The sequence below is a fragment of the Zygotorulaspora mrakii genome, chromosome 6 (assembly GCF_013402915.1).
Source record: "Zygotorulaspora mrakii chromosome 6, complete sequence".
In the NCBI taxonomy this organism is placed as follows: domain Eukaryota; kingdom Fungi; phylum Ascomycota; class Saccharomycetes; order Saccharomycetales; family Saccharomycetaceae; genus Zygotorulaspora; species Zygotorulaspora mrakii.
The window spans coordinates 546783-562694 of record NC_050724.1 but is presented as its reverse complement, the minus strand read 5'-3'; the positions used below and the strand labels follow the sequence as shown (position 1 = coordinate 562694).

Genomic DNA, 15912 nt, shown 5'->3' with positions numbered 1-15912 from the left:
TTGTATACCTTGCAAAAGCTTTCCAATCAGCAGCCTTCAATCATGCTTTACAGGTTATGTTCCACAAGTATCGACCTTAATTCTTGTGTCTAAGTAGGCCCGCAATGAAGGCAGCACAGGACTTTGTGGGAAAGCGTGTTGGATGTGCATAATGGAGCTCTTGCACTGAAGCACTCCCCCGCAAATTCAGGATATTACCGTGAAGTACTAGGCAGAAACTGACAATCTTCCAGTCCGGTAAGATACAACACACCACTTCAATTGCATCTTCGAAACGGATAATTACTGCCATTGTTTTTGTTTTACGGTCCTCATTGTTCCGAGCTGCCTCTGCCCACCCGAGAAGATGCCTGGCGCGCGACACTGCGCTATGAACACTTCCTCGGAGCAGACACCTCCGAACATACAAAGCACAAATTTTGATTCAAATTATGTGGCAATGAGCCACGTATATCAATGTAAACATATACATATATATATGAAGAGAGCACGTCTGCTCTTTCGAAAATATATGCTAAGCCGTGTGCAAAGCCAGTGCATATAATTGTAGTGTAGAAGCAATTTAAGATGATGAACTCCTATACAGTTGAAAAAGTTCCAACAAAACCATTTCAAGATCAAAAGCCAGGTACTTCGGGTCTGCGTAAGAAGACGAAGGTCTTCAGTAGTACACCTCACTACACAGAGAATTTTATTCAATCTGTATTGGATGCGATTCCAGGCGGTTGCAAGGGTGCCATCCTAGTTGTCGGAGGTGACGGTCGTTATTACAATGATGTGGTTTTAAATATAATTGCATCCATTTCGGCAGCCAATGGCGTTAGGCAATTGATTATCGGGCAAAATGGGATCCTCTCAACACCCGCGGCCTCACACATAATAAGAACTTATCAAGACAAAGAGGGTAGAAAAGTCACTGGTGGTATAATTCTAACTGCGTCACATAACCCAGGTGGTCCAGACGCTGATTTGGGTATAAAGTATAATTTAGCTAATGGTGGTCCAGCCCCAGAAGTTGTTACCAACAAAATGTGGGAAATTTCTAAGAAGTTAACGTCTTACAATATAATTAAGAACTTCCCAAAAATAGATTTGAAAACCATAGGTCAACGTAATTATGTTGATCTTTCTGTGGAGATTATCGACTCAACAAAATCTTATGTTGAATTTTTGAAAACAATCTTTGATTTTGCTTTGATTAAACAGTTTATTCATGCTCAAAGAAAGACATCTAATTGGAAACTTTTGTTCGATGGATTGAATGGTGTAACAGGTCCTTACGGTAGGGCAATCTTTGTTGATGAATTTGGCTTACCAGAAACTGAAGTTTTACAGAATTGTACACCAAAGCCTGATTTTGGTGGTATCCATCCAGACCCAAACTTGACATATGCGCGTACATTAGTCGATAGAGTCGACAGGGAAAAAATTCAATTTGGTGCAGCATCAGACGGGGATGGTGATAGAAACATGATCTACGGGTATGGACCAGCGTTTGTATCACCTGGAGATTCTTTGGCGATCATTGCTGAGTATGCTTCAGGTATTCCTTATTTTGCCAAACAAGGAATCTATGGGTTGGCACGTTCATTCCCAACTTCAAGTGCTATTGATCGTGTGGCCGCCGCAAAGGGGTTGAATTGTTACGAGGTCCCAACCGGTTGGAAATTTTTCTGTGATTTGTTTGATGCAAAGAAATTATCTATTTGCGGTGAAGAGTCATTTGGTACAGGTTCCAACCACGTCAGAGAGAAGGATGGTATGTGGGCTGTGATTGCTTGGTTGAACATTCTAGCACTATACAATAAACGTCATCCTGAAAGAGAAGCATCAATTAAAACTATTCAGAATGAATTTTGGGCAACTTATGGGCGCACTTTCTTCACCCGTTATGATTTCGAGCATGTGGTGCCCGAAAAGGCTAATGATATCGTAAGTGTAGTTCAAAAACTGGCCACTTCGCCAGCCGCCAAGGGCTCAAAATTCCTTGCAAGTGACTCTCTCACAATAACAGATGCCGGTGATTTTGAATATACAGACTTGAATGGCGCCATTTCATCGCACCAAGGTCTATATTTCAAACTTTCGAATGGCACACGAATCGTTCTAAGAATATCTGGTACTGGATCCTCAGATGCTACAATCAGATTGTACTTAGAGAAATACACTGATGACAAGAATGAATACCACAAGACTGCAGAGGAGTATCTTAAACCTATGATTAACGCTGCAATAGAATGTTTCAATATCGAAAAGATCTTGGGTACCAAAGAACCAACAGTGAAAACTTAAATAGAATAGAGCTACTTCGTATCTTACACAAAACAATGTCACGTCTTTATGCCAGCACACAAATCTTGATCAAAAATTAGAGCCACCAGAATCGCGCTTCTCTTGTCTCTGCTCACCGCCTGAGGTCTACACTAGTTAGTCACCTTGTTCATATACTCAGCCATGAACTCAGTTCTTTCAACTCTCATATTTATTTGTGGCTTCTCCCACGGCTCGTTTAGCGTAAGATTACAGAAACTTCCGAACGTGGGGGAGGGGTAAATGTTGTAGAAATCTGTCTTCTGACACTTGAAAGTTTTTCCGACCGGGGAAAAAACCCCTCCTTTCGCCGAGAGCGCGACAATAACAGACTTTCCGCTCTGTTCAAACGGGAAAGTGCGCTTCTAAACTACCGGCTCCGTTCTACTGTCTACGCCGATCTGCGTTTAAGGCTGGCTCTGCACTCTCAGTCTCCCTCATCCAAAATATTCAACCGTTAGTGTGGTTGCTGCATATTTTTCCGAAGCAACTCCGCCGGGGAAGAGTCAATTGTTCATCACTTCTTTGTTCTGGAGGTGACGTACTAGAGACCGGAGCACGCATTGGCAAGATCCCATGCTCTCTGGCCTTGAATCCAACGAGCGCGGAGAACAACGTCTTTTCTAGAAATCCGAGCGCAGTAACCACGATTTGACTGAAGAAGCCCTCGAAGGGACGGAGTCCCACAAGTCTAAGCAAAAAATATACAAGAATGTTATCACGCCTTTACCACTACATCTTATCCAGTCTCTTGACCAATAATCGACTATTTCAATTTGAAGTCATTCTCGTGAAGAGCTCTCGGCAAGCTGGTTCTACAGAGCCCCGGGGTTCTGTAGAACGACCAAGCACTGCACCGATCGTTCGGCAGCAGGTCATGTAGCTTCCACTTCAACCAATATTCTATACTATACGGAGAAAATGCTCCTCTCCCTGCATTGTCGCCAGTGGATTGCTCGCTGTTTTTTTTTCCACAATTTCATGGCGGGGGGAAGAAAAAGAGGCAAAAACGGCAAACATCGCGCCGGCAGATCTGCGGAGTTCTGTGCTCCGAGGAAATCGTCTCTTCAATGAGACCAGGCACGAGAACGCGTGCTCATATGATTATTGTCTGGAATGATGGAAGTATGTTGAACAGAAGGATACGCGGGTTTACCTAGATGTCTACAATTGTAGTTGAAAGACTTTTTAAGCTATACCTCCCATACATATATAAATGGGTCTTTTATAGTTTATATAATTTTATATACTTACCTCTTACTCTATCTGCGTAGATAATCATATTGAACACATTAAGATTCAACTACTCTCCACACTCCTATTCCCACAAAAGAAATGACTGCTGAAGCTTTTGACTTTGATGACCACTCCCATAGACGTTACAACCCATTGACAGACTCGTGGGTGCTTGTTTCTCCTCACAGAGCTAAGAGACCTTGGTTAGGTCAACAAGAAGCACCAACTAAGAATGATGCACCTGAATATGACGAAAAATGTTACTTGTGTCCTGGTAACAAAAGAGCTACTGGGGGAGTCAATCCAGTGTATGAGAATACATATATTTTCCAGAACGATTTTGCAGCTGTCAAGTTGGATCAACCATCGCTTCCTAAGAGCACTGGGAACTCGTTGAAGGAGAGATTGTGTAAAGCGGAATCAGTCAGAGGTAACTGTTTTGTTATCTGTTTCAGTCCAAAGCACAACTTGACAATTCCTCAAATGACGGTTCCAGAGTTGGTAAAAGTTGTTGAAGCATGGCAAACTTTATACACAAATCTAGCTAAAGACGCTGTGACGGAAGGTAAACCATACAAGTACCTGCAAATTTTCGAAAACAAAGGTACTGCTATGGGATGTTCAAATTTGCATCCACATGGACAAGCTTGGTGTTTGGAGGCCATTCCAAGTGAAGTTTCTAAAGAATTAAAGTCTTTTAAGAAGTACAAATCCCAGTACGGTACTGATCTATTGGGTGATTATGTTGCTTTGGAACTGGAAGAAAGATCTCGTTTGGTCCTTGAGAATGATACCTTTATAGTCGTTGTTCCTTATTGGGCTGTCTGGCCTTTTGAGACAATGATTGTTTCCAAGAAGAAGATTGCGTCCGTTGATAAATTCAATGATGCTCAAAAGAAAGATTTAGCCTCAATTATGAAGGGGCTAACTACCAAATATGATAACCTTTTCGAAACAAGTTTCCCTTACTCTATGGGTTTGCACCAAGCTCCATTGAATGCTGTTGGTGAGGAACTTGACAACAGTTGGTATCACATGCATTTCTATCCACCATTGTTACGTTCTGCCACAGTCAGAAAGTTCCTGGTCGGTTTCGAGCTATTGGGTGAACCTCAAAGAGATTTGACCGCTGAACAAGCAGCTGACAGATTGAGAAAGCTAGATGGCGAAGTTCACTATCTGGAAAAGCTTTAGTGTTGGTTCGCTTACACTTTTGAATCTCACTCTTTGTAAATGAAATATATGTGTGTATGATTTTTATTTTAATGTTTTTTTGTTGAATCAGTTTCAGTGGAGCTTGATGGCATCAAATGAAAAGGTTGCCGCATTAACACAGGCATCATGTGAGAAAACAAAGTGAACGGGTAGCTGGCAAAGTACTTTTCAATGAGATTGACTATTTTCGCAAACTTTTATCATGACTCTTTATTGTTATATTGATGACAAAACACAATAAAGAAATACGATTAAGTACTACTACTGTCGAAGTATTGAACAAAGGACATCAGAATTTTCTTTACTTGCTATATCAAAAGACTACAATAATAAAAAACAGCATATATATATAATATAAAAAGATTCTTTAAATGGGTCATGACTCATAATTCGTACAGGCAACTTCCTGCTGTTGGTTTAGAAACAATAATTGCTTCATCTAGTTGTTCCTTGGTGATGTTTGGATATTTAACTTTGTAAAATTTGTCGATCAATGCTTTTTTAACCTTCTCAACATCACTACCGTGGACAAGACTCACGGTACTACCACCGAAACCGGCACCAGTAAGTCTTGAACCAAAAGCGCCATTTGCTAGAGCAATAGTACAGATTTGATCAGTCTCTGGACAAGAACAGTTGTACAACTTGTCACAGGATTCTTGTGATTCATTCATTAAAGCACCAAATTGTTCAAAGAACTCATCGTCAGAACTGAATTGAGTTGAACTGGTCATTAGTCTCAACGCTCTTAGCACTCTCAAAGCTTCAGAGTAAACGTGTTTTGCTCTTTGGTAAAGTTTCAAAGTATCAAATCTCACAGGGAAGATTGATAAGTATTCCCTGGCAAACTCTTCATCAGAAATGTTTAGAGCAGTTGCGGCTTCATGAACAGTGAAACCTTCAGGCTTTGATCCCAAAGTCTCTTCGACCAATTTCAACATTGCTGTCAAGTATTCGATACCAGTATCGATACCACCGTCCCAAGGAGCTGTGGCATTTTGGTACTTGGCAAAATAAGCATTCATGAAATCTCTCAAGTTACCTTTAGCAGTGTCTTCGTCTCCGGAAATCTTGTGAGGGTTCTTCAGGGAAACGCCGTACTTTGCTGCCAAAACATTTGCAGCAATGGTGACTTCAACAACTCTCAAATTGTAGTTTGTTGGGGCAGTTTCGTACTTATTGGCAACCACCAAGGTATTAGCAATAACAAATTTGATCTCATGCGACTTCAATTTTGGGAATTTGAACGCAGTAGCCTTCAATTCCGGCTTGAACTCAACATACAAGGCATGGTCATCCTTACCGCAGACAGAAGCTGCTTGATCCATACCACCGTTGTTGACACCAAGATAATGCTCAGCGACAACAGTAATCTTTGTTAGATCTTGTTGAGACATACTGTAGCCGGCACCCATGTTTGCTCTGACGACTGCCAACGCTGTGGCACAAATAAAGGCGGCAGAAGAGGATAGACCACCACCTGTTGGCACGTTACCTTGGCAGAAGACCTCCAACCCTGTCAAAGGAGCCTTTTCGAATCTATCAGGCGCGACCTGTTTCAAATACGAGTGTGCGACATGTAAACCACATTTGAAGTAGTTGGACCAGTCAGACACCGAAGGGTCAATTGCAACGAAAGAGCCGTCTTTGGGCAACTCAATGTCCCTGTTGCCGAACCTGGAGTCGTCATTCGAAAGAGAAATCTTACCGGAGCTCTTCACCACCTTGACAGCACACAGCATGTCCACGTCAATGGCCATTGGCAACACTGAAAAGTCACAGTAATCGATGTGTTCACCGATCAGGTTGACTCTACCGGGAGAGCGAGAGATGAAGTCAGGCTTGGCACCAAACGCTTTGGCAAATTTGCTCTCAATCGACAAGCATTTGTCTATGCTAGCTTGCGATAGTCCAGAGCTTGATGATACTTTTAATACTGGAACAGACATTTTTCGTTTTCGTTGTTTCCCGCAGGTGTGGCAGCTTCTTTTTTTTTAGTCTTCTCTAAAATAACTAATCGACAATCAATATCGAATACGTGAAGATTGAATGTCTATGATTATATATCGCCAAAAATCAAAATCCAATGAAACGAACTACGGATTGAATAATTCCAGATATCCCTGTGCCTTATATACCACAACTAATTCTCAGTCACCTTCCGACATCAGCTTTTTTCAGGCAGGAATGAGAGCGTTGAACTAAAGAAGAAGCTGCAAGCCATTGACCCAAATGAACCAAGAAAGGAACACAGTCGTGCGAAAAAACTGGCCAAAGACAGATTATGGGAAAGAAATTGTCGCGTCAACGTCGACTACGCAACGGAATGCGACCAGTACCACCGATTGCGGGGGATCCTGGTGCGGAGGGGGAGGGGGATTGGCAACACCGGGGTCAGAAACAGCGCACAAAGCAGTGCTTTGTTCCATGATTACTTCCATAAACGCTCCCGAGCACTACCGGAAGCAGCTACATAGTTTTTCCGGTGCTTACACGTCTCCAAACGACAACTCTATGGCCTGTTTTCTATTTGCGGGGGGGTTCCAGCGCTGCGTCAGGAGAAATTCCAGTCGCATCCAAGCTCGGAGCACAGATTTCCGAAAAACTGCGGAGTTCAACAATCCGGTCGGAGCGCTCTGGACCGAGGGGACCTGGAAAAAAAAAGAGTGTCCCGAGTTCAGAAATGCAAAGATGAGGTGGGATCCCACGATGGAGTGACCATGAGGGATGAGTTTGCGAATATTAGCATTCTCCACGTTTACATACAGATATATATATATAGAGAGACATAGATAGCTTGTAGTCGATCGTTTCCTCTAGATTGTTTTTTTGGATTCGTAGGCTCCTCACACCAAGATCAAAAAAGTATCAAACAGATCTAAAGGAATAATTAAGATGACACAAAGTGAAAAGACATCTAAGAAATACGTGCTAGTCACTGGTGGTGCAGGCTACATTGGATCGCACACGGTGGCGGAGTTGATCGAAAACGGGTACGAATGTGTGGTGGTCGATAACCTGTGCAACTCGTCTTACGAGTCGGTTGCTAGGTTGCAACTGCTTACAGACCACTACATTCCATTTTGCGAGGTTGATCTTTGCGACCGCGAGGGTCTCGCAAAGGTGTTTGAAGAGTACAATATCGACTCCGTGATCCACTTTGCCGGTTTGAAGGCGGTTGGTGAGTCGACGCAGATCCCTTTGAGATATTTCCACAACAATATTCTCGGAACGCTGGTTCTGCTGGAGTTGATGGAGCAGTACAATGTGTCGAAATTGGTGTTTTCATCTTCGGCCACGGTGTACGGTGATGCCACCAGATTCCCTAACATGATTCCCATCCCTGAAGAGTGTCCATTGGGCCCAACCAACCCATACGGTCACACCAAATTTACGATCGAGAAGATCCTGAACGATCTGTACTTGAGTAACAAGAGCATGTGGAAGTTTGCTATTCTACGTTACTTCAACCCTATCGGTGCGCATCCTTCGGGACTCATCGGAGAGGATCCCCTGGGCATTCCAAATAATCTGTTGCCATACATGGCTCAGGTCGCTGTTGGGAGACGTGAAAAGTTATATGTGTTTGGCGATGACTACGAAACGAGGGATGGCACTCCAATTAGGGACTACATCCATGTGGTTGACCTGGCCAAAGGTCATATTGCCGCCCTAAAGTACTTGGACCACAATGCAAGCGAAGGTATATGTCGTGAGTGGAATTTGGGTTCCGGTACAGGTTCGACAGTTTTTGAGGTTCACCGTGCCTTCTGCAACGCTTCCGGTAAGGACATCCCTTACGAGGTCACCGGCAGAAGGGCAGGTGATGTTGTCAATTTGACTGCAAAACCCGATCGAGCAGAGAGGGAGCTGAAATGGCACACGGAGTTGGATGTTGGTATGGCTTGTTCAGATCTTTGGAAATGGGCCACGGGGAACCCATACGGGTACCAATTAAAGGGAGTTGAAGCAAAATTCGGTGAAGAAGTGAATGACTATGAAAGTCGTTTCATCACAATTGGCTCTGGCCGCAGGTTTGAAGCTACTCTGGCCAATGTTGGTGCTACTTTAGTCGATTTGAAGGTTGATGGACAATCAGTTGTGTTGGGATACCCAGAAGGCAAGGATTATTACTGCAAGGATACATGTTATGTTGGTGCCACAATTGGACGTTACGCAAACCGTATTGCTAAAGGTACATTCTCATTGGAAGATGGCGTTCATAAATTGACTGTTAATAATGCAGGAAACTCAAATCATAGCAGTGTTAGTTCGTTCCATTTGAAAAAGTTCATGGGTCCATTGGTCAGATGTCCTTCAGAGGATGTCTTCACTGCTGAATTTCTTTTGTTGGATGATCATTCTGAGACCAATGAGTTCCCAGGTGATTTGCATGTTTCTGTGAAATACACTTTGAATGTCGCTGAAAAGACTTTGGATATCGGTTATCAAGCACAGTTGCTGAACGGTGAATCCACACCTATCAACATGACGAATCATACTTATTTCAACCTAAACAAGGTGCACAATGAGGATTCATTCCGCGGTACGGAAATCAAAGCAGTCTCCAATAAATCCGTTGATGTTGATTCTACTGGTATTCCAACTGGTAAAATTGTTGATAGAGAAATTGCTACTTTCAACTCAGTCAAACCAACAGTTCTACGCAAGGATGGTCCAGCATATGATTATGCTTTTATTGTCGAAGAAAATAAGAATTTGAAAGGTACAGATTCTACACGCGATAATGAACTGGTTTCTGTTGTTACAGCTACGAACCCAGAGTCAGGTATTTCTATAGAAGTTTTGACAACAGAACCAAGCTTCCAATTGTACACAGGGGATTTCTTATGTGCTGGTTTCGCTCCAAGATCTGGTTTTGCTGTTGAGCCAGGTAGATATGTTGATGCCGTTAACCAAAAAGAATGGAAAGATACCGTTATTTTGAAACGCGGCGAAGTTTACGGTTCGAGAATTCAATACAAATTCAAAGAATAGATATGATTTTCTCCCTAGCTTTGAAGTTTAAACATAAATAATCATGAATATATAGATATATAGTTAAAAAAATGAATGCCGTTATGAGTGAACAATAATAAAAAGAAAAGGTGGTACGATACCTCATTAGTGAAACCTTACCCCGGAATCTTGAAGTGTGGAGCTAATTGACTTCTGAACATAACTTCTTTAAATGGCATTTTCATGCATTGAAGAATTATCGCTCACCGGCAGATTGCAAGTGCGCAATAAAGGAGAGTAAATCAATACCCTCCCCCACTTTTCCTCAAGTGGTGGAAATAATGCCTCCCCCCTCTGGCGCGGTTCTTGTTACAAAGATAAGATCTACATTATCGGTGGTTTTATCTATTGCAATATCCAAGGAACAGTGAAATCTAATATATTCAACAAAAACCGAAAAATTAGAATTCTTGCAATTTTAACACGTATATGCTTCAAGGTTATCTAGTCGCAAGCAGTTGTGGCCAAATAAATAAGTAAATCGTTTTATTTAAATACTTGTTTTTTTTTCTATTCCGTATCGAGAGGGTGTCATGATACTTTGTCAAGGTACTTCGGGGCGCGTCTATCAAATTATGTATATATATATAATTTGTCAATTGTAAAAAAATTTGAAATTTCAGTAATTGAACAAACAAATTCATGCAGATAAAGGACCGTATGAAAGGGCTTTCAGGACTTTTACATTTCTATTGATATGAAAAAATGGGATAATATGGATAGAGCTTGTGATTCATGTCGCTTAAAGAAACTGAAATGCTCAAAGACCAGACCAAAATGTGCTAAGTGCTTGAAAAATGGATGGGAGTGCTGTTATTCACCTAAAACCAGAAGATCCCCACTAACAAGAGTACATCTCACTGAAGTAGAATCACGTTTGGACGGATTAGAACAGTTATTTTACGAACTATTTCCAGGGGTTGATTTGGAGAAAAACCTAAAGGGTGGTGGAGCGACGAAGAAGCTTAAAGAGTTATCGCAAAGGATCACTTTAGTTAACGAAGATGGGGAGGAACTTTTCAATGAATTTGAAGCTTCAACTGTCATACCATATTTTGATTCATCAGCACAAGAGCAAAAATGGATTATGGACAGCAATAGCGGAGGTAAAAGTATACCACCTGATAGTTTACCTAAAGATCCACTATTAGGATTCGATTGGAATGAAAGGAAAAACACTCTAACTGGAAATGATGGGGCAGGATTTTTAAATACAGAGGCCAACAATAGAGGCTACTACGGTCAAGGGTCTTCCAGCGCAAGTTTGAAATCTGTGGGATTCGATATGACACTTTTTTCCTCACAATCTCCCAGTTATTCTCCTGCATCGATTTCTGATCCTTCTCTTCTAGGCTCTACTCATGCTATTGCAAAATTCATCGAAAGCTATTTTATCAATTTTCATCCTTATTGTCCTTTGGTGAATCACGATAGGTTTATGAGGCAACACAATGCATCCCCAGATCAAATGGAACCACGGCTATTCAATCAGTGGCAGGTACTTTTCAATATTGTCCTCGCTATTGGTGCATGGGGAATTGCAGGCGAATCCACTGATATTGATCTGTTTTACTACAATAATGCAAAATCACATCTCTCTCGAATAGCATTTGAAGTAGGTTCACTTCGATTAGTCATATCCTTTTATCTGCTCTCTAGGTACACTGAATGGAGACAGAAACCAAATAGTAGCTATGCGTATCATGGGCAAGCCTTAAGGATGGCGATATCACTAGGTCTTCACAAGGAGTTATCTCCCACTGTCAACAATACAGGAGTTAAGGAACAACGACGTAGAATATGGTGTTGCCTATACTTACAAGAATATCACCTTGCATTGGTACAGGGGAGGCCATTGTCATATCTGTTTTCCAGAGATGAGATGAGTATATCGTATCCATCGTCTATGAATGACAACGAACATTGGACCACAGAACCATCGATATATCTCGGTTGTGTTGGAAGAGCAAGAATGCTTGACCAATTCAGCAAACTGTGGTATGGCAAGAACAAACAATCAAGAAACGCAATCAACTGTTTGAAACTTTGCGATTCGCTGGAGACTACTTTCAAAGAGATGCCCAAATTCATGCAAGCAGATATTTCATCACTAGTGCTCTCAAGTTTTTTACAAGAATATCCTTGGCTGTCATATATGCGGTACTCATTGAGTTGGCAACACCTCTGGCTGAGGATCTACGCCTTGAGGGAGCTTTCGGTAAACTCTGAAGCAAATTCAGAGGGAGAGAATAACAACACAACCTATCAAAGATGTCGCATCCTGTTGGTCGATGCTGCCCAAAAGACCATAGCCAGCATAACAAACTTCATCAACAACAACTCGTTGACGCCATTTTTCGCATGGAACTGCACATTTTATTTATTCAATGCCGCCTTGGTACCATTGACCAGTCTAATCACCCAGCCTTCCTCCAACGAGAGACACAGATGGATCTTCCAGCTGAAAAGTGTTGTCAAGGCCTTGGAAATTTTGAGCACCTACAAAATATCGTCTTGCAAGAGATACATTCAGACGATAGATCAGCTTTGCGGATCCATGCTACTAGTAAGTCCCGATGACATGTCACAGACCAGCGAACTAATCGATACGCCGTTGTCGGACCGAAGTGCAACGACAGGTTTTTAGTCACAATACAATCAGTAAGTGTTGTAGCTGCATCGCGCCCACGCGCCCATGTGGTCTCCGGCAGAATCTCTAGATAATCAGTAATTACATAACATGTGAGCGTCAGCGCTACCGCAACTTACAGTCCGCAAAACACCCTTCCGTGGGTGAAAAAAAGTAAAACCACAGAAGGCCGTATCTGACGTGCCTGATCGTTCGAGTCTGAGCTTTACAGTATGATGTTCCGGCTGCACAAGGCAAATCTCTTCCAAATCGGAGGGGCACGTTGAAAGCGATGGCTGAGCGGTTATGCTGATGGTATGGTTGCCATATTTCCCATAAACGAACAATACAGACTCCAAAAAGAGGGAAAAGGGGACGAATAACCTCTTTTCTTTTCCCCCGCTTTTTCGCAATCAGTGCCAAACTCGTTCGACTCTACCCCGCCGGATCAATTACCACAACCGCAGTCAAAAAGCTAAAAATAATTTGGCGACGTGTTCTTACACGCTTCGAAGCAGCAGCACCACAACACCACGCGTAAACGCTGCCCCATCAACAAACCCACTTCTGACTCCGATTGCATCGTCCATGTCCGCTGTAACTTGTTGAATTTCTCTCCAAACCCGCCCCGTCCCTCTCCTCCGTGCCCCTCAACCGCCCCTCAACCGCCCCTCAACCGCCCCTCGGCTGCCCCTCGGCCTCCTTCTGCTTCCTCCACCCACTTTGGGAAAAGGAAACGAGAGACCACGACGCTTACACAGTACAGCAGCAAGCCTCTTCTCCCCGTGCGTGTGCATATGCGTGTATGTGGGACCGATCGTTAGTACTACCAAGGGAAACGCCTGCACACGGGAATGCGCACGACAAAGGGAATCGCGTGGTCTGGTGGTAGTGGGGCAGTGGGGAATGTGGAAACCAACAAGTAGACCCATGCCGGTGAAACTGCGTTCGAACTTCTCTCTTGGGATTGCTTTTTCCTGTTTCTTCGGTTGCAGATTCCCTGAAACCGGCGCAGGAAAAACTTTTTTTTCGGAATAAATTGGTCATAATTGCTCACTCGGACCTCTGTCTCCCATTTTCTTTTATTTGTTTCTTTCGGATTCGGATTATTGCACTCCGCAGATCTCAACAGCAGGAGTCCGGGGAGGGAAGGTTTTTTGTTCTTTCATTGCCCCACCTCCCCGCATGCAGACTAAAATGGTCTGAACGCGGAGTAATTTTGTTACTGGTTTACTGGCTGCCATGGTGTGAAGAATTTTCTTCTTTACTGCAGTCGTTTCTTAGATATTAGTTTTTGCAGCATCTCTTTTGGGTTGCTGGTAGACCGTACCTCCTGAGGTATGCGGTACTTTTGCACACACATACAGTGTTTGGTTGTGAAGGTTGCGAGAACTGGCAGCAGCTGGCAAAGTTTTTCAAAAGGTATAAATATAATGGTGGAAGATGGATGGTTATGATGTGGGAATTGGAGTTTCTGTTGAGAAATAGAATCATACAAAGCAATTTACTTCACTAGAAGATAATTGAAAAGATATTTTGAAAAAAAAAAAGATGAGTTCTGCAGATCATTCGGCAGTTTCAACTCCAGTTCAGCCTGATACTGTGCAACCTACTTACAGTAATAATTCAGGCGCCTCGACACCCGTTCTCAATGAGCCATTGGACAAGTTAAAGGAGTCGCAAGTGAGTCCTGGTGACTGGGAAGAGAAGGATGCGAGTTTGCCAGTCAGACCTTTCTCTGATTATATTACTGTCTGTCTGTTGTGTCTATGTGTCGCGTTCGGTGGTTTCATGTTTGGATGGGATACAGGTACCATTTCTGGTTTCATCAACCAAACTGATTTCCTGCGTAGATTTGGTTCTACCAACAGTGAGGGTGTTCGTTATTTGTCACAAGTGAGAACCGGTTTGGTTGTCTCCATTTTCAATATCGGTTGTGCGCTAGGTGGTATCATTTTATCGAAGCTAGGTGATGTTTATGGACGTAAATTTGGTTTGTCAGCGGTTGTCGGTATTTATATTATCGGTATTATTATCCAAATTGCTTCGATTAACAAGTGGTACCAGTACTTCATTGGTAGAATTATTTCTGGTCTTGGTGTTGGTGGTATCGCAGTCTTGAGTCCAATGTTGATTGGTGAGTCTGCCCCAAAACATTTGAGAGGTCCTTTAGTGTCCTGTTATCAACTGATGATTACTGCTGGTATCTTTTTAGGTTACTGTACTAACTATGGTACCAGAAACTATTCAAACTCGGTTCAATGGAGAGTTCCTTTGGGTCTAGGTTTCGCCTGGTCATTATTTATGCTTGGTGGTTTGACAAGAGTGCCAGAATCCCCACGTTATCTTTGTGAAGTCGGTAAAGTTGAGGAAGCTAAGCGTTCTCTTGCTATCTCCAATAAAGTTTCTGTCGATGACCCTTCATTATTGGCAGAATTGGATATCATCATGTCTGGTGTTGAAGCTGAAAAACTAGCTGGTAGTGCTTCTTGGGGTGAATTATTTTCAACAAAGACCAAGGTTTTCCAACGTCTATTGATGGGTATCTTGATTCAAGCTTTGCAACAATTGACAGGTAATAACTATTTCTTCTACTATGGTACTTCCATTTTCGGATCTGTTGGTCTAGAAGATTCTTTCCAAACTTCTATTATTATTGGTGTTATTAATTTTGCTTCTACTTTCGGTGCTCTATATACAGTTGAACATTTCGGTCGTCGTCTATGTTTGCTATGGGGTGCTGCAACCATGATGGCTTGTATGGTTATTTATGCTTCCGTCGGTGTCACCAGATTGCATCCAAATGGTATGGACGCTCCAACATCACAGGGTGCAGGTAATTGTATGATTTGTTTCACTATGTTCTATATCTTCTGCTACGCCTTAACATGGGCTCCAATTGCATGGGTGGTTACTGCTGAAGTTTTCCCATTGAGAGTCAAATCGAAGTGTATGTCTCTTGCATCCGCATCTAATTGGTTATGGGGTTTCTTAATTTCGTTCTTCACTCCATTTATTACCGGTGCAATTAATTTCTACTACGGTTATGTTTTCGTCGGTTGTCTATGTTTCTCATTCTTCTATGTCTTTTTCTTCATTCCAGAAAGTAAGGGTTTAACTTTAGAAGAAATCAATGAAATGTGGCTAGAAGGTGTTTTACCATGGAAATCAGCTGATTGGGTTCCAGCCGCAAAGAGAGGTGCAGGTTATGATGCTGAAGAGTTGAAGCATGATGATAAGCCATGGTACAAAAGAATGATCTAAATTAATTAATCATGAATAATATCATTATTTGCCCTTGACTTACAATATTTCTACGATGAAGGCATTGGGATTTTATGTTCTACTCAATGATCTTTGAAAAATTGATGTTATAATGTTTCTGAAAGATATACATATATAAAGTATATAAGCTGTTATGAAGTTTAGACGATTTTAATCTCAAATTAATTTGAAGTGTTATTGTTTTTTAATATCTACCTATTGAACGTGTGCAAAAGATA

At 42.2% G+C, this 15912-nt stretch overlaps 7 protein-coding genes across 7 annotated transcripts; 6 read left to right on the top strand and 1 right to left on the bottom strand.

Annotated features, from left to right (window-relative positions):
• Positions 1 to 567: 567 nt before the first annotated feature.
• Positions 568 to 2292, top strand: HG535_0F02860 (uncharacterized protein; the record flags this gene model as incomplete). Its single annotated transcript, XM_037289606.1, has 1 exon — positions 568 to 2292. The coding sequence occupies one exon, from the start codon at positions 568 to 570 to the stop codon at positions 2290 to 2292; it is 1725 nt and encodes a 574-aa protein (XP_037145501.1).
• A 1353-nt stretch (positions 2293 to 3645) lies between these two features.
• Positions 3646 to 4740, top strand: GAL7 (UDP-glucose:hexose-1-phosphate uridylyltransferase; the record flags this gene model as incomplete). Its single annotated transcript, XM_037289605.1, has 1 exon — positions 3646 to 4740. One exon carries the CDS (start codon positions 3646 to 3648, stop codon positions 4738 to 4740), a length of 1095 nt encoding a protein of 364 aa, XP_037145500.1.
• A 404-nt stretch (positions 4741 to 5144) lies between these two features.
• GAL1 (galactokinase) lies at positions 5145 to 6710 on the bottom strand (the record flags this gene model as incomplete). Its single annotated transcript, XM_037289604.1, has 1 exon — positions 5145 to 6710. One exon carries the CDS (start codon positions 6708 to 6710, stop codon positions 5145 to 5147), a length of 1566 nt encoding a protein of 521 aa, XP_037145499.1.
• Positions 6711 to 6993: 283 nt separating this feature from the next.
• Positions 6994 to 7479, top strand: HG535_0F02830 (uncharacterized protein; the record flags this gene model as incomplete). The annotated part of the gene is made up of 1 exon (XM_037289603.1): positions 6994 to 7479. One exon carries the CDS (start codon positions 6994 to 6996, stop codon positions 7477 to 7479), a length of 486 nt encoding a protein of 161 aa, XP_037145498.1.
• Positions 7480 to 7656: 177 nt separating this feature from the next.
• GAL10 (bifunctional UDP-glucose 4-epimerase/aldose 1-epimerase) lies at positions 7657 to 9759 on the top strand (the record flags this gene model as incomplete). The annotated part of the gene is made up of 1 exon (XM_037289602.1): positions 7657 to 9759. The coding sequence occupies one exon, from the start codon at positions 7657 to 7659 to the stop codon at positions 9757 to 9759; it is 2103 nt and encodes a 700-aa protein (XP_037145497.1).
• A 718-nt stretch (positions 9760 to 10477) lies between these two features.
• On the top strand, positions 10478 to 12427 carry GAL4 (galactose-responsive transcription factor GAL4; the record flags this gene model as incomplete). The annotated part of the gene is made up of 1 exon (XM_037289601.1): positions 10478 to 12427. One exon carries the CDS (start codon positions 10478 to 10480, stop codon positions 12425 to 12427), a length of 1950 nt encoding a protein of 649 aa, XP_037145496.1.
• A 1533-nt stretch (positions 12428 to 13960) lies between these two features.
• On the top strand, positions 13961 to 15673 carry HG535_0F02800 (sugar porter family MFS transporter; the record flags this gene model as incomplete). The annotated part of the gene is made up of 1 exon (XM_037289600.1): positions 13961 to 15673. One exon carries the CDS (start codon positions 13961 to 13963, stop codon positions 15671 to 15673), a length of 1713 nt encoding a protein of 570 aa, XP_037145495.1.
• Between the last annotated feature and the right edge of the window lie 239 nt (positions 15674 to 15912).